Here is a 22,047-nt window from a genome sequence, read left to right on the forward strand (position 1 = left end):
AAAAGACGTTTTTTTTAATTTTTAACCAAAATAGTGCTTGCAGTGAGTCCGATCAATTTTATTGCGCAATATTACCTTCATTGTCGCGACTGTAGGAGAGAACAAAGATAGAGATTAGAGATATCTCCTAGTCTCCTATCATGTCCCACGTATTGCGCCGTCCCTCTTGCAGGAACTAAAATAAATAAAATTCAATGAGTGTGCCACGTCGGCCCGGAACTCTCGTAAGGTTCTTGATCTTCCGACACAAAAAAAAAGGCTAAGACGCGAGGAGGAGCCGATTAATAGATATATCGGGAGACCACTGCCCGGACAGGCTTCTTCTTTGCTCAAAGACCTGGCGGAGACCTGCTAGCAGCTTAGGCATTACGGGTTTTTATTTATGATATTATAGATGGTCAAGCAAACCCTGTCAGTAGAAAAAGGCGCGAAACTCAAATTTCCTATACGACGCTATCCCTTCGCGCCTACATTTTTCAAATTTGCCGCCTTTTTTTACTGCTTGACCAAGTATAGTTTAGTTTTAGTTTTCTTTTAATGCTATTATTCGTATTTTTATGATATCATATTATTGTGTAAAGCGCTTAAGAATGCAAGTGTATAGAGAGTTTAATGATGTTAATTATCTGTGGATCCATAAACCTTGCAACAAATCGCATGTGATTTTCTCTACATTGCCGACTAAGTACGTATAACAAATTCAATCGATCTCTCAAGTGGCGCAATCTATAATAAAAAATCGAATGTCTGTGGAGCCCATACTGAGGGCTTACCGCAAACCACGTTGGACGTGTTGCCTCTCTATCGCACTTGTAAATTTGTCCGTAAGGTTGACATGGAGGCAACACTTCGAACGTGGTTTGTGGTAGGCCTTCAGCTTTACTCCCCACCTCTCACCTCACCTACATTTTTTGATTTATTTATTATTGTGATAGACGTAGGGTTCCTTTTAGATTCATTCTATTTTACGTGTCGTGTTATATGCACGACACTAACTTAGCAAACTCACAACACAGTGCAAAGTCCAGAAATCAGTCTAATTTTTATTTTATTGAAAATTTATTTTAGAACAAAATGCAGCCATTAAGCCAAGTAAGTTTTCAGTTTAGTGTTTACTTTATGCTTATTAATATCGCTAATAGGTTTCAAAATAATACCCATAATTTTATCCCGGATTCTTATTTAGGTTCTCAGGTTAAAAGCTCGATGTAATAATTACTTTTTATTTGTACAGTTTATGCAATAGGTAATAATAGAAAAGCCTGAACTATCAGAGGTTAACAAGATGTCCAAAGTTCGTTTAACCGGACGTTCGGCCAATGTTACTTAAATTTGTCAACAAATATACCTAATTATCAAGCGATATATTTAATTGCTCGTACAGTATCTACTCCCATATCGTTTGCTTATAGATTTAGAATAGACTAACATGATTATGTAAAATTTTATAACAGGCATAATCAATTTAACCATCTCATTGATACAAAAAAAGTAGAATAGAAGTTTATTTTTTATTAACATCGTTCACTTATTTCTGGTAAATTTGCTATTGAGATTGGTATCATATAGTGGCTGGATTTCTTTAACCCTGTTTGCAATTATTGTATTGTTGCTATATGCCAGCACTGGCATGCTGGCGAATTGGTGCCAGATGCTAACATAGTTACAATTGAATATAGTTTGACTAGCCAAACTTATTAGCAGTTACAAAAAATATTCATCTATTTTGAAAAAGTTTTTTTTTTTTTTTTTTTATTATGAATGGGCTTACTCATGGCCACAGACTAGCCGAGGCGTAGACGTGGCCTACGATGGAGCGAGCTCGCCCAGAAGGTGCCTGTTCACTCTTGATTTGAAGGTTGCCGGGTTATAAGAACACGGAAATATAGACGCCGGCAAGGAATTCCATTCCTTGGCAGTGCGCATAAGGAAAGTAGAAGCAAAGCGCTTCGTGCGAATTGGTGGAATATCTACCAAGTAAGGATGGAAACCGGCCGTGCGTCTAAAAGTCCGATGGTAGAATGGGGACGGTGGAATAAGCTCGTGTAGCTCTTGGGCACACTCCCCGAAGTGCAACCTGTAGAATACCGACAGGCTGGCGACTTTCCGCCGATGGGCCAAAGACTGAAGCTTAGCCGTTAGCTTCTTGTCGCCAATCATCCTCCTGGCTCTGCGCTCCACTGAGTCCAAAGCGGCGAGTTGGTATTTAGCTGAGCCATCCCACAGGTGGCTGCAATACTCCATACACGACCGGACTTGAGCTTTGTAAAGTGTTAGAAGCTGTCCAGGTGTGAAGTATCGCTTCACCTTATTTAGGACGCCCAGCTTTCTGGCCGCAGTTTGTGCTTTAGACTCAATGAAGCTGCCGAAGCTGAGGACTGAACTCAGCTCCATGCCGAGGAGTTCCAGGCTGTCGGCAATAGGTACAGATGCACCCCGGAAAGAAGGAGTCAGGTCGAATGGACTCCGTTTTGCGGAAAATAGACACGTCTGCGTTTTGGAGGCATTGAACGTGACCAGATTGTCATCACCCCACTGGGAAACGAGACTAAGGGTCAAGTTCATTCGCTCAACCATGGCCTCTCTCTGTGAACGTATATCCTCCCTGCTGTCCCCTGCACCAGCCAAATATCTCTCAACAACCGTACTGTCATCTGCATAACCTACAATGCTGGGTTGCAGCATGTCGTTAATGTGGAGCAGGAAAAGGGTTGCGGAGAGAACAGACCCCTGAGGAACACCGGCGTCAATGGCCATGAGGTCTGAAGAGCAGCCATCAATAACTACTCTGATCGACCGTTCACTCAAGAAATCAGATAGCCAGCTACAAAAGTCAGCAGGGATGCCGTATGCAGGAAGCTTGCTAAGGAGACTTGCGTGCCAAACCCTGTCAAAGGCCTTCGAGATGTCCAGTGAAACAGCAAGCGCTTCACCTTTCCTCTCGATGGCCTCGCCGCAGCAGTGCGTGACATACGCTAAAAGATCCCCAGTAGACCGACCTCGGCGAAAGCCATATTGACGGTCACTGAGCAGATCATTTGCTTCGAGGTATGCCAGCAGCTTGCCGTTAAGTACCCTTTCCATGACTTTACAGAGCATGGAGGTAATGGCGATTGGTCGGTAATTGCAGGGATCAGCACGACTACCCTTCTTGGGTACTGGCTGCACGTTTGCAAGCCTCCAGGATTTCGGCACCGTTCTTGTTTGGAGAGAGAGGCGGTACAGGCGTGTCAGTACAGAAGACAACTCAGGCGCACACTGCTTTAGTACACGTGCAGGTATACCGTCTGGTCCACTATATACTGATAGCTTGTTTGTCCAGTTGTAGCAGGCTATGCTCCAGTGCCAATCCTTACTAAACTAAATTCACTTCAGTGAATACCTGTAGGTTTTCTTTTCTAAGAATCTATGTGCAATTTGTTATTTACAAAAACTTAGTGTAAGATGAGATGATTTGCTTGTTGTTTTGGCCACAATATAATGTAAATTCGTAAAAATATTAATGTGTCAACATTTTAATTTTTATAGCTTGCCCGGGCCACCCGTCCACTGTACCGTCAGCTGTCAACCACGCGCCCGGCAGCTGCGGCTCCAAAACCTGTCCCGACTACTGGCTTCTCTTTTGGTAACAATTTACTATATTCATCAGTTACATCACCATATTTTTCAAATCATTTTGCTAATTACTTTTTGGACCATTTATGTTTTTCGTCATTGAATTAAACTCAACCTTTGCACAAGTCTGGCATTAAACATGACATGACTACAAACTGTTAAATAATTCTAGGCCCATGCATATTATATTTAATAAATGTAATTCTTGTGCATTTACCCTTATAAGAAAAAATATAAATGAATGGTTCTTTTAAATTTGGGAATTTTTTTGTTGTAGCATCAAAAGAATTAAGTTTAGGGCATAGACTAGGAATCCTCTAGACCGAGTTTAGAGCAACTGTGCCAAGTTTCAGCGCATAGTCTCAAAGTGCAAGGTCCCCATACAACGGTGTGCAGTAACAAACCAGCTATAAAGTACATTCAAGATTGCTTACCTTCTTTGTGCTTCTTTCTAATGCTAAAAAAAACGAACTATAGGGATACCCTATAATTTTCAGAAAACTAAAATTGCCATACTAAACTGGCTTGGACAGAATTTTAGGGTGATTCCATTGTAAAAAAAAAATGTACAGATATGATCATAAAGTTTAAGCACCAAAGTATTAAAAAAATGTTTTAACTTAAGTCAATCAGATATTTTTATTTTCAAGAACATGGTTACAATAAAAAGTCTTATATATACAACAGTTCCACATATTCAACCTACAAGCAGTGTGAAAATTAAACATACAATGTGCCGCTAAGCATGACTTATTATTACCTACATAAAATCTATAATTCTATATCCTTTACAAATATCATTATTATCCTATATTTATTAATTATATTATATATTATTTCTGTCATATACTCCTTAATACATTCTGTCAACCTAATTTTAAATGCATTTTTATAGATAAAGACTCAATTAATTCTACATATTTTTAGAAGCAATAAATTTGGTCGTGTCAGTGATAATCAGTATTTGTCCCTTGAAGTGTACCATGTCCTTGAAAGGCGAGATTAATGGCTAACCCCACACGACAACAGCAATGTTATTGCAGATAACGGTCTTACCATAAAACACAATTTTTTATTACTCTAGATTAAAATTATCGTCAAGTTAGCTTGTCACCCGACGATATACAATAAGAAACAAAAGAATGTCACACAAGTTTTAATTTTTCATTAAAGTAGTTGTCACTATTGGTTAATGGTTATATTAACATTATTGAAAATATGACACAATTTGTTGTATGTATATCAACCACGGCTATGCCCCTAGGTTCGATTTTTTCTTATTTTTAATTATTATGTGAGTTAGGAAAACTGAAATTAATTTGAAATCGAAATTTCGCATCTAATTTTTACAACGCCTAATCAAAATAATGCATCAAATTAAGTAAAACTACCTTTTCATAATGTATTGACATTATGGGAAATAATTCCAGAGAGGAAAGTAGGTAAAGTATCAGAACATTGAACCGAAGTATTAAGTTGAATGGCTCTCTAAAGCTCTGCTAGTGAGCCATCTGATTAAGTTTCTAGACCCCGAAGTCCAAAGATCGATAAGTATGACGTGTCCTATGGTTCCAGGTTCGAAATGTGTCCTTTAGACAGCGCTCAACGTACTAACGTTATCGTTGCGTATCAGATGTAATATAGAATGGATTAGCGGCCGTATTTTGAGAATGATAAGGTTGTTTCAATAGATATTTATCTATACAAGATATTTTACTAAAAAACAACCGTCGGCTGATGTCGCGAACCTCTTAAAATTCATTTGAAGTAGATAAGAGGTTTGCCGCCTTAGCCTACGAAATGATACATATATCTATTTTTAAAGTAAAACTGGTGGTCAATATACCGCTAGAACATACAGTACAGATATGCATAGTTTAAGCACAAACACCTACTTGCTATCCCAAATTAATTCCCGAAGGCTAAGGGGTAATGGGTAACATTAGAGATTGATATGGAGTGTGTGACGAATAAAGATATATAATTATACAGGTTACTAGTATCAAATAGTATAATATACTTAGTTAAATATGTAGGGTAAAGAGAACCACTGCACTCATCCGAAGCCCAAAATAGCGTCCATGTCGCGAACTTACACCTCGACTTTGAAGAAGGTTTCAAGATACATATTATTCAAATAACACGAAAACAGAGGATTTCAACTCGATGTTTAATGTAAATGAGGAGTGTCTTTTGGATGTCGCGAACCTCTTAAAATTCATTTGAAGTAGATAAGAGGTTTGCCGCCTTAGCCTACGAAATGATACATATATCCATTTTTAAAGTAAAACTGGTGGTCAATATACCGCTAGAACATACAGTACAGATATGCATAGTTTAAGCACAAACACCTACTTGCTATCCCAAATTAATTCCCGAAGGCTAAGGGGTAATGGGTAACATTAGAGATTGATATGGAGTGTGTGACGAATAAAGATATATAATTATACAGGTTACTAGTATCAAATAGTATATACTTAGTTAAATATGTAGGGTAAAGAGAACCACTGCACTCATCCGAAGCCCAAAATAGCGTCCATGTCGCGAACTTACACCTCGACTTTGAAGAAGGTTTCAAGATACATATTATTCAAATAACACGAAAACAGAGGATTTCAACTCGATGTTTAATGTAAATGAGGAGTGTCTTTTCAAAATGGCTAATTTTCTATGGTTTTCATAGAGAAACAAGCCCTTTCGGCCAATTAATCATTATTTTTCGTATATAAAAATCCTATAAGGGTTCCGCTTTTTTCTTTTTATGGTATCGAACCCTAAAAAGTAAGCATGTTTATCAATTTGTTTGACTGTGGTTTACAGAGCTAACCGACGAGCAAAAGGCCCTGCAGGAGTTGGCCCGCAAGTTCACCAAGGAAGAGATCATCCCAGTGGCGGCGCAGTACGACAAGAGCGGCGAGTACCCATGGCCCATCGTCAAGAAGGCCTGGGAGGTCGGCCTCATGAACGGACACATCCCCGAACATTGCGGTAACGTTATCATTCTATTTCATCCGTCTAATATTTGATTGTGGAGATCAAACGTCATTATAGGACCAACTGCATTACAGTTGCAGCCACAGAAATAAGAATATACCTCTTTAATATGTTCTGTGGTTGCAGCAATACAAAAATCAAAAATGAAGTGTCGGCGAAATATGTGGTGGCAAATAGGTGTATTTCCACCAGTTATATAGGTAGAACCAGTGATAAACTAGATGTATTATATTTATGTCGTTGCTCACATTTAAACAAAGTACAAGTACCACATTTCAGATGAATGCACTCAAGAAAGTTTAGGTACCTTAGGTATGGTAGGTACACGAGAGTTCACTTTAGACACAACGCCATATTATTACGATATTTAAGATTATCAGTTTACCTAGTTGAAAAGATTTCCTCCTTACATTCGAAACGATATCAGAGGCCGGGAAATGACGATTTGTGGAATACCATAACCATCATAACAATGCAAGTAGGTATATATGTAGTAAGTAGGTACATTACATTTAATTTCGTGACAATCGTGACAATTGTCCACGTTTTAAGAGCCCACCAACGTGCACACTAGCGCCACTGCTAAAGAATGGTGATTATTAAAATTTAACGACAGGTATTTAAAAAAAGGAGGCCGCTTCGTACTGTATTACGTATTTAAGTACCTTTTGAATACATCAAACTAGTTTTTATGTTGCTGGGTTCGTCAATCTATGCGTCCAAAGTTAAAACGACCGTTTTTGTTTTGAGTTCCTAGATCGACGAATCCAGCAACACAAAAACTAGTTTGATGTATTTAAAAGGTACTTAAATACACAATACAGTACGTAAAGGCCCCCTTTTTACAAATATGTACCTGTCGTTAAATTGAAATAATCACAATTATTTAGCAGTGGCGCTAGTGTGCACGTTAATGGGCTTTTAAACGAATATCGCGTGACATTGCATAATAAGCTTAAACGTCAATAACAGAACCTTTATTGTATCATGTTAGGTATATTGGATGGACTTTTTAATGTAGCTACTGTCACCTGCAATAAAATGTTACACAATGAAGGCAGCAAAAATGTCTGACACGGCCTTCGAAGAGCAACATATTGCTGTACCATACCTATAGATACGCTCCAAATGGAAATAAAGTAAAATAAATCTTATTGGGCGACTAAACAATTTATACAAGGTGTTATTGCAGGGGGGTTGGAGCTAGGCGTATTTGATTCTTGCCTAGTCGTTGAAGAGATTGCATTCGGATGCGCTGGAATTAAAGCAGCCTTGTTAACCTCCAACATAGGTGTAAGTGGCCAGTATCCCCCTACGTACATTTGATACTTACACTTCTATATAATGCACGTTACTGCCAGTTATTAGTTAAACCTAATACCGATGGGGATATTTTAAGTGATCGTAAAAGCGTCCTGCCGGCGTATTATGGATGGTTTTATCCACGTTATCAAATAACTCACTTTTTAACACCGCGGGATAGAAAGTGACCGGCAACGTTTTATCATGCTGTCACGTAGACAAGAACGTCCATCATATCCGTATTGGACCTGGATCAAGTTTTAAACAATTAATGCCGATTTTGTCTATATATCAATATATCAACAATAATTGACCGCAGTTATGCAGAAAACGACCAATTCAATTTTTTTATCAATGCAGAAAGCGACCAAAGCCACTGAGTTAGGGTGTAAGTCACTTTGACAAAAATAAAAAGTTGGTCGCTTTCTACAGAACTACGGTCAATTGAAAGTAAATATTTATAATGTTCCAATTGAAACATCCTCGTAATTATTTACTGGTATTATAAAAATGGATAAATAAATACTTATCTAAAAAAACTAATACTTTTTAATATACTTATACCGGATGTGGCCTGTAATATGAGCAAAAAATTAAACCGTAAGCTGTACTCCTCATACTGACCAACATTTGTTCAGCGACTTTTAAAAATAACTTGTGGTTTTGAATTTTAATACACTTTAAAGTTTATCCTAAGACGCAATGTATTGCAAACTTTGTTATGTTTAAGGCGTGACAAGCAACGTCAGTCACTATGATAATGGCGTCGCGATGGCGTCCATTGAAGATAATATTTATTTTGTATGAAAGATAGGGAGTCTAAATACTTCATAATTTTTAAAAGTTGTTGAACAAAAGCGTCACTATTTTAAGAGTACAATTAATATTATTTTAATTATTTGCTCGTGTTTCAGGCCACACCCGGTATATACGTCTTCATGGAGTGTGTCACTTATTATTTTCAACTGTTTAAGAATAGCTGTTCTCTTTGATAAGATTTTTTATAGACGGAGAATTGGGAGTTAACTTGTTCTTTTATCATTTATCAAATAGTACTTACAACCAAAGTACAACGTACAAGTCAAGGCAAAAATAAATTATGTACCTACTCGGGTAAGATATCTATAATCTTATATTCGTCTTTGCTATCGACCCAATGATAACCTTAATTTATTGTTTTCGTTCTTGTCTGTATTTATTATTTAACTTTATACGTAATTTAATAATTGGGAAAATATTGTTCCGGCTTTTCTAGGAAAATATGCGAACCCCAAGTATCTGTAAACTACCTATACAGAATGATTACGATAGTAATATGTGTCGAAGTCTACTCAAAGGTCCCACTTTGTGGCTTACCATAAGGACGAGATTTGCTTGTATGTATCTTTATACGAATAACCTGTCAAAGCGTTAACGGGTCTTTTTTAACCTCAACGACAGGCGGCCTAGGACTAGGGGTGTTTGAGAATTGCCTAGTCGCCGAGGAAATGGCGTTCGGCTGCTCCGGGATCATGGCAGCCATTTACATCACCGAAGTCGGAGTGAGCTCTAATGCAACTCGGTTATGTGTGGGTTGACTGGAATGGTTGTGAAAATCTGGCGGAATGGAGACAGATAATGAGATTAAAAACTACAAAGACAATTATTTATGAACTCAAATATTAACTATATTTTTTTACATGGGTCAACGTCTCTATTGGCAGATTTTAACCTCATTGTCAGTTATTCATACTTTCTGCTTATCATTGTTCATCTTAACCAAGGCTCGTAACCGGTTTTTTTTTAACCCGAAATAGCCCAATATTTTTAATTATTTTATGCTCTATACATAGGAATGAATCATGTACCTATTTAGGTAACAACTTCGTATTATTAGATTGTCCCATTAAAATGTAATAATAAACCAAAGAACGAAATAATACCGGTATTATTTGTATGAAGAAAAAACCGGATCTATATGAGTACTTGAGCAGTGCCACACAAAGTTCAGATATTGAAGCAAGGTCAGGCTTTTTGTACCCTTAGATAATATCAAAGGTGCATTTTATATTGTCTACTTAATCGTCAGATTTTTATTTGAATCATAAATGCGACAGGTTCTAAGATACTATGATGCTTAAGAGCAGTGAAAATTATTGCTGTTGTATGTGTGGACAGACAATAGGAAAAATACACATTTAATAGTTAAGCGAGCTATTTCAGGTGGCATTGGGAATATTGGATCGTTCGAAACGAGTATGATCGCGGAAGAGTTAGCGTTTGGCTGCACGGGTGTAACGTTAGCTATCACTGGCAGTGGTTTAGGAGTGAGTGGTCAACACTAAATATTTTTACGGCTTTGCTGTTCAGCCTATTCTTTCAAAACATTGTCAAATGAGCTGCTTGGGATAGTTCATAGCTATTGTATAAATTCATCTAACTCTACGAACAAATATTAGTCAAAGCACTTAACTTGTTTAGGCGATTTATTAACGATGTACTTAACTATTGTGTTCAGGTATATTTTATTAAACTTAATAGCTAAATACTTAATTACAGATTAGATTAAAGATTAGAAGCCACCAAAGAAAAATAACTTTTTAATGAATAATCATTATCATCATCATCAGTCGTTCCCTCAATACTAATGAGACATAATTTTTGTAGACTATTATATCAGTACAATGTTTAAAGTAATTTTAGGTCATGACTTGAGGCAAATAGTAATACACCTCCTTAAAGTTTCATTTAGACGGTTCAAGAACTTGCATTATTTGACTTCAGTCGATCGGCTGAATACCGCAATGTTGCGATTGCATGCAAGCTCTTGAACCGTCTAAATGGGGCTTTATTCAATTTAGGTATATATGGTATGTTTTATTATTTGCCGCACCTAATATACATGTTAGGTATTCATTTGTTAATTTTAACATATAATAGTCTCTATGTATATGTAGGCACGTGCTAAAACATTTTGATTGAGGCAATTGAGGGGGTGTTTCAGGCGGTGTTGGTAATCTAGGAGTGTTCGAGGAGTGTTTGATCGGCGAAGAGTTCGCATTCGGGTGCTCTGGCATCTGCACAGCCATTGGGGGCACCAACCTGGGCGTGAGTCCGTGACATGAGTTGCTAATCGCTGGGCGTCTCTGTTTAACGCTATTTCTAGCATATTTCACTTTTCCATAAAATACATACATCTCTCGTCTTAGCTATCAGCGGGACTTCGTGGCAGGTGTGGAGGAAAATGCATGTATGTATTACTGTCATGGGTGACTCCAAGTCACGAATATGCGTCGAACATTGTCGGCCGACTCTATGGCTATAGGGACCGTGCGCGTTGAGGGTCTGCCATCTTGTGACCGGAATCAGAAACATACTCGTAACATGTACATTGGCAAAGCAAGTGCTACCATCTACCGTTCTGGTAGGTCCTGCCATCTTGTGGGCTAAATCGAAAACATAAACTTCACATTTACTCCTCGCGCCAACAATCTGACGGCTCTTAGGCACTGGTCCCACCGCGAGCTAGTAAGCTATGAGCTATCGGCTATAAACACGAACAAAAGATAAGCACTCCCGTGTAAATAAAAGAGACACGGCGATATTTATAGCTCACCGCTGGGCGAGTAACTATAAATATCGCCGTGTCTCTTTTATTTACACGGGAGTGCTTATCTTTTGTTCGTGTTTATAGCCGATAGCTCATAGCTTACTAGCTCGCGGTGGGACCAGTGCCTTATACTCCTATACATATATAGGCTATAGTTCATGCACGCTCCCTGTCAATCGCGATCGAAACAAACACTTAAATAACTTCCAATAATTATTTAAACCAGAGCTTAAAACTCTCGATTTTGGTAGGTATTGTGGGATCATTCCTGTTAACTTATTATTCACTTATATTTTTTTTTCACGTCATTAAGTCATACTTTCAAGTGCATAAGGTAGATGCATAATATATGATGTGGCCAGATCTTGGAATTGATAATTTCATGATGTGGCATTCATTTCATGAATTGATCGGTTGGCCACATCATGAAAAAGTCAAAACTCAACTAACCATATCATGAAATGATCAATTCTAATGGATTAATTTCATGGAAAAACGAACTCAGTGATCTGGCCTCTTCATATAATATTATAATAGTGTTTTAAAATTTCGGTTGCCGGAACCGGATTTTTTTAATCCCAAAATTGCCGAATATTTTTAATAATTTTATGCTCTTTCCGTAGGACTGATTCATGTACATATTTAGGTAAGCTTCGTATTATTAGATTAACCCATGAAATAATGAATCAAAGAACGTAATAATACCGGTATTTATCTATGAAGAAAAAACCGGTTCACAACTTTGCCGGAAATACTGTTTCGGTGCGGTCGAAAGGTTCGGCATTTTTTGTCCGAAACCGAATCTTCGGCCAAAACATGATTCTTTGTAGCGAAACCAAAACCGACATGAATAATTCTTGACATGATTCTTGGATAGCATCATGTGTAATTTTTACTGCCCACGTTATCAACTCATAAAAGTATGATCAGATTCCTCGTAAAGTACGGAGGTAGGCACAATGGTTTTATTTAATTGTATAACGGAAGTCTTTTTACGAGTACGTAAATCTTCTAGTGTCCAAAAACGACAGATAGGTGAGATAATTAAGTAGTAGGTGCTATCACCAACTCTTGACTCAGGCTCACTCCCTTGACGGCCAATTATAGCATTATTTAGAAGTGAGAGTTTTTTCAGGCGGCGTCGGCAATTTAGGAGTGTTCGAGGAATGTGTTATCGCTGAAGAATTCGCTTTCGGGTGTACGGGTATTAAGACGGCCATCATCAGTACTAATTTGGGAGTAAGTCTTATGTTACAAAGATACAAACTCAATGCTCATGCTTTGCAGTTATCGAGCTCGTCACTAGTTCCTTGGGAGAATATTCGGCAAAATCAATCAGACTACGTTCTTATCCTTGTAACGGCCACCATATATACATCCTTCTAATTCATTATATCAGTAAATAAATATTTGGGGACTGGGGACACTTACGTAGATCAAACTAGCCCCAAATTAAGAAATGTTTGTACTTACCGGAACCAGGACTTACCGGGATTCAAAACCAGGACCTCAAGGTCTATAACACAAAAATTAGCTTAATTAACGAAGAAACAGGGAATTGCCAAAAATACGGATTTAAATTGGCGCGCGTGTGCTCGTCTACATACACTTGCCTCGCGCGTATGCTCGCTCTTTGTGGACCCCGCTGTATTAACGTACCTATTAAGCTTTCATTCTCACACTTGTTTTACTATCACTATAAAAAACTATTTCGAAATCCATTGACAATATACCTATTTATTCTACATTTACACTTCTACGAGGTGGTTAGGATGACATTCATTAATTAGTTATTGGTAGAGGGTCGTGTTAAAATCGTCAAATATAGATTTTATAACTGTTTTCTGTTTTTTAAGCATTTTGACAGCGATCGTCAGCAATTTCGCTAAATGTTCGTGCATCGCAACTCCCGTGATCAGCGCATTTTCCTAATAGTCTCAAACAAATTGTCGTCAGTGATCTTCGTAATCATGGTTAAATCGTACATAAAACAATGATTCTCTTCATCATTCTACTATTTAGATTTTGAAATTTTACGTATTCAGCGTATTCTATCGTATTACTAAGTTTTTTGGCCGCAGTCTACTTGAAGTAGTTATTGGGGTAGTAATAGCTATTCATAGATCGGAGGAAATATATTATGATGATACGTTTTATCATCCGCAAGTAATAAATGTGTTTTTATTAGTAACGGGCAGCATTATCAGTGGTTTTCAAACATCGGTTCTGTTGAAGCTTCTACTTCTTATAATTGCCGTGGTATTGGACTACTTATGGTCTTCCCGTAGGGACATTGTACACAAACAAATTTTTTTTACATTTTAGGTAACTACCTACTTTATATATTTATTACTTATCATCCTTATTGAATTTGATATATTAGACAAGATGGTGAACTTTTCCAATTTCCAATATGACGAAATCTATTAAATAATACTCAAAGCCTCGTAACTATGTAAGATAAGCATATTTAAAACATTGAAGAGTTCCCCAAATTCGTATTTGGTTCCATCTTCATTAGTAGGTACTGCATAGGCACAGAAAAGGTAACTAATCCAGACATATATACATACTTATGACAACTTATACCTTTCAAATCGGGAAGGGTCCCGATACTGAATTGGTATGTCGGTAACCGCTGTTCTGGAACTGAATTCGTATAGAAAACCAGAGAGCTCGCCGTGCGTTCATATAAAGATTTATTAGTTAGTATTTAACGTCCTCTTAGCCTATGGTACGTTTTTTTAGCATTAGAAATAAGGTAAACAATCTTGATGTATCTTTTAATTGAAAGACACGTTTCAAAAATAAGTCATGGCAAATATGTAACAATTATGAATCTAATACGATCATTTTTATTCTTCTGCTTTCATAAGTACCTAATAGTTACTGATTTTTAAAAAGCGTTTTTCAATTAAAAGACATGTCAAGATCGCTTACGTTCATTCTAATGCTAACGAACTATAGTCGTGACCCTGCTTACGAAGCAGGAGGTCCCGGGTTCGAATCCTGGTAAGGGCATTTATTTGTGTGTCTTGTCAACTTATTTACCTATACATATATAGATATTTACCTATTCCGTTTATATGTTATATGTATCTATTATATACATCGTCGCTTACATCAGTTCACCCTTCTCATTTCTTTAGGTGGTATGAACATGGGAGTTTTCGAAGGTTGCATGGTAGCAGAGGAGCTGGCCTATGGCTGCACCGGTATCATGACTGCAATGGAAGCCAGTGGGCTTGGCGTGAGTGAAGCGATTGGAGTTTTTCGATGGATTACCTACTTGCACTGTGCATGATCTAATTAAAAATACTAATCGGTTTCTTTTTACAAAGTTAGTTTAGGGGTGTTCTTTCCTCAGAGTCCTAATATTAGTAGAATGATCGAATAATGTTATTTGATTTATTAAAATCCAATAGAGTTAGACCAAGAAAAGTCTGCAGCGATTTTGATAGCCCACACAGTGCAAGTGTTAGTTTAAACGTCAAACGTATATGAAATTATGACGTATAAATAACACTTGCACTGCGTGAGTTATCAAAATCGCTGCAGATTATCCTTGGTCTAACTCTATTGGTCTTTACTATACTGTACTTAATAAATAAGTAAAACTTAATTTGAACTAGGTACAGTCCGCCAAGAAAGTGGTCTACCCTATCATCTGTTTCGACTCTATCATCTGATTAATAGACTCGAAAAGTGGTGGACCACTTTCTTGGCTGACCGTACCTCATTTATCGGTGTTATTTTACGCCATTCTACTTATGTTAAGAGGATGAGAATGTAACCCGTGCATGGAAGAAGTTGGGAGTTCAGCGAGACGGGCGTGCGAAGACTTTCTGTGAAAGGAAAACGTGTCTGGTCTGCATGTTACATGCAAGCTAAGTACCTTGTAGAGCGGACTATTTTATTAGGCATTTCATCTTAGTTTCATTTGTTATTGACTTATTGTAATAATAATAACTTATTGAAGTAACAGTATTCTGCCACTCGTGGACACTAGTTTTGGAGTGTAGCAAGTTTTGAAGTAGTTCGGCAATTTGAAGTCATACCGTATAAAATTCACGTATATGTTAATAACTGTAGCGACGAGCAGCTGATCCATTTATGTTGATACATTATGCATACCTCACACATTATCACTCCATGGAGACTCGTATACGCTTTACTTCGTAGTTTACTAACATCATACCTTTTTCTTGCTTTATAATGCTTTTATGTGCTTTGGGATATCGGTTTGATAGAACATTAATGTAATGTTGTATGTTTAATATCCCGTACGTGAGCTAACTCGTTTATTTCTAATATTTCAGCAAACACCCGTGATCATTGCTGGTAACAAGGAACAGCAAAAGAAGTACCTGGGCAGGCTGATCGACGAACCGCTTGTTGCTGTAAGTTTCCTCAACCTTAACACATCTATAGGGACCGTGCGCGTTGGAGGGTCTGCCACCTTGTGGCCCTAATCGGAAACATTATATATGTACACATGTACATTGCCAAAACAAGTGCTACCATCTACCTTTCTCGTAGGTACGTTTCCTTGGGCATAGTAGGTTCTGCCACTTGTGGGCTACTTAGGAAGCATGAACGTCACATTTACGCCTCGCGCCAAAAATCTGACGGTTCTTATGCGGTCCCCTATAGTTCATGCACGCCCCCTATCTTAAGATTATTAATTAGTATCTAGATAAAGAAAAGAAAGTACGTACGTAGTTATCGTTCTGTACCCACAACACCGTACGGTACGGCCCGTCTAATGGCAAGCGGACGCCTAGGCTACGGACGAAACACCAAAGATACATGCGCGTTACCAACTTGGAAAAATGCAGGTCAATTTATTCTCAAGCTTTGACTCACCAAGAATACAACTTTAAAATAACATATTATTTATGGCTTCAGTACTTCGGGGGTCCTGTCCCAATGGTGTAAGTAAAAACCGGAAAAGCGCGAGTCGGACTCGTTCACCGAGGGTTCCGTACTTATTAGTATTTGTTGTTATAGCGGCAACAGAAATACATCATCTGTGAAAGTTTCAACTGTCTAGCTATCACGGTTCGTGAGATACAGCCTGGTGACAGACGGATGGACGGACAGCGGAGTCTTAGTAATAGGGTCCCGTTTTACCCTTTGGGTACGGAACCCTAAAAATCGTCAAAAATAGATGATGTAATTTATGAACAGCCCCTAATGAGCTTACGCGCTACGAGTGTAGCCAAAAACACGTATTTCCGTTTTGTAGCGAAAAGCACTTAAGAAACAAACAGTCCACCTAGCGGGTGGCAGGCAGTGACCGTGTTTAAAAGAGATTGAATGATTGCAGGCTTACGGTGTGACCGAGCCCGGCGCAGGTTCGGACGTGGCCGGCATCAAGACCCGGGCCGAGAAGAAGGGCGACGAATGGATCCTCAATGGACAGAAGATGTGGATCACCAATGGTGGTGTCGCCAACTGGTAAGATCCAAGTATTTGAAACTTTATTCCTTTCCAGATAGATTATATAGAAGGGACAATGGTTCTTTATAGAGCTATTTTTATGTCATATCGCTGGCCCAATATTAAAGTGTTCTATGTTACATTTTAAGATAAATGAAATTCGACTTAATGTCACTGTCGGCGGCCGATCGAAGGATCAGGCATATCGTGAAATTCCTAGGCATATCGTGAAACGTGAAAATCTTTGACTCGTTCCCTGAATCGACGGAGCCCCGGCGGGGCTTCTATTTCTGGGCAGTTTGCCCTTCGGGCATCTGAAACAACCTAACGAACCTATCTTACCTATATATTGGTTTAGAGTGACTATCCTCAAAACAATACACAGGAACATTACGATCTGCCTGATCTTACGATCGGCCGCCGACATCACTATGACAATGTTCAAATTTCAGTACGATAAAAGTGAAACATAGAACCCTGTAATATTGGACCAGCGATATGTCAATCAATAAGCAATTTCATTCAATAAATTGAGGGTTGTGGGTACCCACTAGACAACGATGCGATGTATATAACACATACATATGGTCTACGGTTTACATATGAATAAATAAATAGTAAGCATTCATAAATCAGGAACAAATATTTGTGATTGTATACAGGTTAATTGCCGACTAGGCTAGAGACCGTTGTATAGAATAAGTAAAAAAAATGTAATATAGGCTAAACCTAGTTTCTACATAAAATATTGAAGCTGATAATGTTTTCACCTAATTTATCCACCAATTATTGTTGTGATTTTTTTCTACTTTGTACGCAGCATCGCGATTGACTGAGACCACCGTAACACACAATATGACAATAAAGATTTCAATTTGAACGATGCCACAATACAGGGTTTATATATTTAAAGGTACTTCGTGCTGGCAAGAACTAACCCGGATCCGAAGTGCCCGGCCAGCAAGGCATTCACCGGCTTCATTGTCGAGAGGGACTGGCCCGGAGTTACCCCCGGACGCAAGGTATGATTATAATAAAAATTAAAATATTAATTTAAGCGCTACACTTCGCTTGCTCGGGTTTTGATATTAGCGCGAGAGGTTAAACAATAACTTTGCCCTCTTGTAAAACAAGTAAAGGATGACTCACGTTAAAGTATGCTGTTTGAGAAGGTAGTATTTTTGGTCCCCACTGAAAACTAACACAATGGCTTATCATGGCAGTACGCTTGAGTGGTGACCTTATCTGACAGTTTTGTTTTTAGTTATCTAGTCGATTAAAATTAATTTGTACAAACTGTGATACATATTAATGTGTTTCCTTTTCTTGTTGAAGTGAAAGCTTCTTTAGCGGCGCTGTGCACTTTTTGTGATGGGGAAAAAATGTTAAACTCGCGACAGCGTAAGACGTAAGACGCTTCGTAAGACGGACACGTGACCTGATCGAAAAACTGTTATAATGTCATTGAGTTTTTCTTTATTGATTTAAATGCAATCTAGTGGTTTTTTTTCTAATTGGTGGTGTGTGTGTTAATACCAGGAACAAAACATGGGCCAGCGTGCGTCGGACACGCGCGGCATCACGTTCGAGGACGTGCGCATCCCCAAGGAGAACGTGCTCATCGGCGAGGGCGCCGGCTTCAAGATCGCCATGGGCGCCTTTGACAAGACCCGCCCGCCGGTAACACTGCTCGCATACTACCATTTCTTATTATTTTAAGCCATTTTTTATATATTGTGACCTTTTTTGCCACTTTTGCGTTATTTCTAGTCAGGATCGCGAGCCTTTTTCATAGGAGAAAAAAGTGTCCTACATTTTCCATACAATTTTCAAACTTTCCTTTTTGTTACCGCCATACAAAGTATATGGGGAAATGCTAACACAATAGGAAAAAATACTGGGACATTTTTTATACCATTACGATCGAAAGAGCTCGTGATTCTGAGTAGAAATAACACAAAAGTGGTAAAAAACGGTCACAATATACAAAAAGGCAAAAAATAAAAGAAACGTTCATAATACTACAGTAGGGAATAGTACATTGTTATCCAAGTGTGGTACGTTGGTCTTGGATTTGTATAAATCGGCCAAGTGCGAGTCGAACTCGTTTCGTTCGTACCATTACGCAAAGAACTGTAAAAATATCGCATTTGTTGTTTGCGAGCCCCGCTTAAATGTTTATTATATTCTGTTTTATTAATATTTGATTTGTTGTTATAGCGGCAACAGAAATACATCATCTGTGAAAATTTTAACTGTCTAGCTATCACGGTTCATGAGATACAGCCTGGTGACAGACAGACGGACAGTAGAGTCTTAGTAATAGGGTCCCGTTTTTACCCTTTGGGTACGGAGCCCTAAAAACGCAGTCATGGATTTTGGTATTTATGGTGTCACAATATTCGTTCCTAAGCAGAAATAATGATTAAATTTGTCAGAATGCTTATACAGTTCCCTACCAAACTTCTTTTACCATACTGACCAGTTCTTTATAGGAATTTCCAATCACTCCGCGGTAAGGCACCTTTTCTACTCAACTTTACAAAGTTTGTAATTTACTTCTAATAAAAACAAGTACTTAAACAACCGTTACCCATTATGGTTAGAGATCAAAAAATAAAACAAATTGTTTTTTTTTTCACCTTTTTACAAAACATATAGGTACCTCCGAAACTAAAAACCCTCTTAAGGTACCTTTTCCCGTAAAACGTCACATATAACTTTTTTAGTTGGCCTATAACTTGTATAACATTATTCATAATAATGTAAAATTTTCATTCTAGGTCTGAAACATTTTTAGAAGGAAGTAAGCCGTACTAAAATATTACAGCCACACGCACTTGTTTATACTTTGAAAGCTTAGAGCCCTTAGCATAGCGTATTCCACCTGTCCAATGTGCATGGCGTCTCACTCTCTCATTAAGCAAAATGTGAGATGCAAATACATATTGGACAGAGAATCTACCTACTGAGCATCGGGATAGAGGTAGATAGACAATTTAATGCATACTTGCGAAGCAGCAACTTATAGTATAGCAATAATAATATTTAGTCCCGAATGGCTATTTTGTATTATAAAAAGCCGTGGCTATGTGCATCACTGTAATGCCCGTGTCGGCCTTTGATACATGTCAAAAAATATGCATAACAAAAGGGGACCGGACACTCATGAATACGAATCATTTTACATTAATTGCCTTTAATAACTACGAGTATTCGAAAATACACTGAATTAACAAATAATTCTCTTTCTTTCACTTTCGGTGAATTATGCTTTAAATACACTTTGGTTTAATCGATTACTGAATTTAAATTAAGTAATGTAGGCAACTCACTGAGGAATCGTGCTGCCATTAAGTAAAATTGTGGAACTGTTTGTTGACTTGGCTGTCCGATTCTCTTAGCCGATTTTATCATAAATCCTTTATCCACATAAAGTAAACAATGAAATATAAAATTGCAGGTAGCCTCCGGTGCCACCGGGCTGGCCAACCGCGCGCTCCACGAGGCCACGAAGTACGCCCTGGAGCGGAAGACGTTCGGCGTGCCCATCGCCAAGCACCAGGCCGTGGCGTTCATGCTCGCCGACATGGCCATGGGCGTGGAGACCTCCCGCCTGGCGTGGCAGCGGGCGGCGTGGCTCGTCGACCATGGTATGGGAACCAAACATGTACTTATTCATTCATTGTACTTGCGGCTCTGAGCTGTAGATCTCACGTAATATACACTCGACATTGACACTCCTGATTAAAAAGAAAGTGCTGCCACCAACATTTCACGTAAGCTGGTGTAAGACACCTAATGCTTCAGCTGCTCACATTATTCCTGACTATATGAGTTTCACATATCGACACAGCTCGAGCCTGGTAATACCTAGATATCGAATAAATTCAACTTAGGGTTATTCGGTTTATACATTCGCGGACAATTCTGGAGGCCGATTTTTGAATTTTGACCGCTAGATTTCGTTTAATAATATCTCCACTACTAGGCATTTAAATTCTACTAATAGAATTGAAAACGAGTGATCAATACCACTCTAGATATTTCAAATTTCTATCGCTCGTATTTCAAAAATTAGCATTTCGCAGTTTTCCACGAGTAACGAAATCGAGCGATCGAAATCAAAAATCGGCCTGGTCCTTCCTATGACCACCAGTGATCCGCCAAGAACCACTGGGTTAGGTGAAAATATAAAAGACTAATAATGAATATTGTCGAACAGGTTTTAGGAACACGGTGATCGCGTCAGTCGCGAAGTGCCACGCATCCGAAGTGGCCAACAAAAACGCCACCGACGCCGTCCAGATCTTCGGCGGCAACGGCTTCAACACCGAGTACCCCGTCGAGAAGCTCATGCGTGACGCCAAGATCTACCAGATTTACGAGGGAACCTCCCAGATCCAAAGGCTCATCATTTCCAGAGAGGTCCTGACCTCGGCCAAGGAACAGGCCTGAATATTGCATTGAAGAGATAAACACCCTTAATCTTATTACTAGAGTCAAGGTAAATTTTCCCTTTAGTTAGCTACTATGGATTTAGAGGGACGTAAATTGTGTACCTTTATCATGTATCTTTATTTCAACGGATTGTATTTATAATGAGCGCTGAATATAATTGTGTAACGGTTTCTTGTAAAAGTATTTTTTATATAAATTGTTATTTACTGAAGGCTCGTTTGATTGGCTTTTTTTCTAAGGTCGTCTTTGATTTGGCAGACAAATGTATCATATCCCAGATACTTAAATTGGCCAGGCTTAGGTAAGAGTAATCTGACGGCTGTTCGGATTTTTTTCCATAATGTAAGTAAAAGTTATAGTCATAAAGAGCAAACATTTAATCATTTACTCTATAACGTGGTAATTAATATATTTACATACTGTGTGTTGAATATCTCCTTTTTACCAAACCAAGGGAAAACCTAAAGTCTAGCCTAGCCTCTGAACTTGCCTTACTTGCCCCACACCCTTCAGGCCAAACAGCAAAGGCCAGTTTAAGAACTAAGAGAGAAAGCCTGTAACTGAGAGAGGAATAAAAAATATATCGCGCATCTTGCGACAGAAGATTTGACAATCGCGAGTGTTGAAACTCTGAAAGTATTTGC

General features: G+C 38.4%; 1 protein-coding gene across 3 annotated transcripts; it reads left to right on the top strand.

Annotated features, from left to right (window-relative positions):
* Nucleotides 1-923: 923 nt before the first annotated feature.
* On the top strand, nt 924-21,614 carry LOC134678712 (medium-chain specific acyl-CoA dehydrogenase, mitochondrial). Of its 3 annotated transcripts, none has more exons than XM_063537371.1 (10): nt 924-1,092; nt 3,529-3,625; nt 6,436-6,603; nt 9,352-9,452; nt 15,820-15,900; nt 16,830-16,960; nt 17,856-17,964; nt 18,482-18,622; nt 20,406-20,595; nt 21,168-21,614. In XM_063537371.1, exons 1-10 carry the CDS (start codon nt 1,075-1,077, stop codon nt 21,398-21,400), a joined length of 1,269 nt encoding a protein of 422 aa, XP_063393441.1. In that variant the 5' UTR covers nt 924-1,074; the 3' UTR covers nt 21,401-21,614. The 3 variants fall into 3 exon arrangements, with proteins under 3 accessions (XP_063393441.1, XP_063393439.1, XP_063393440.1); XM_063537369.1 differs by lacking the exon at nt 9,352-9,452 and adding an exon at nt 10,895-10,998 and having other exon boundaries at nt 928-1,092; XM_063537370.1 differs by lacking the exon at nt 9,352-9,452 and adding an exon at nt 14,650-14,750 and having other exon boundaries at nt 930-1,092.
* The last annotated feature ends 433 nt before the right edge of the window (nt 21,615-22,047 follow it).

Source organism: Cydia fagiglandana, chromosome Z (assembly GCF_963556715.1).
Source record: "Cydia fagiglandana chromosome Z, ilCydFagi1.1, whole genome shotgun sequence".
NCBI classification, from domain to species: Eukaryota; Metazoa; Arthropoda; class Insecta; order Lepidoptera; family Tortricidae; genus Cydia; species Cydia fagiglandana.

Bases quoted from the DNA above. Each gene is read 5' to 3' on its own strand.
- LOC134678712 (XM_063537369.1), top strand. The intron at 17,965-18,481 runs GTATGATTATAA...TGTTAATACCAG, and splicing joins GAGTTACCCCCGGACGCAAG to GAACAAAACATGGGCCAGCG. The intron at 20,596-21,167 runs GTATGGGAACCA...ATTGTCGAACAG, and splicing joins GGCGTGGCTCGTCGACCATG to GTTTTAGGAACACGGTGATC.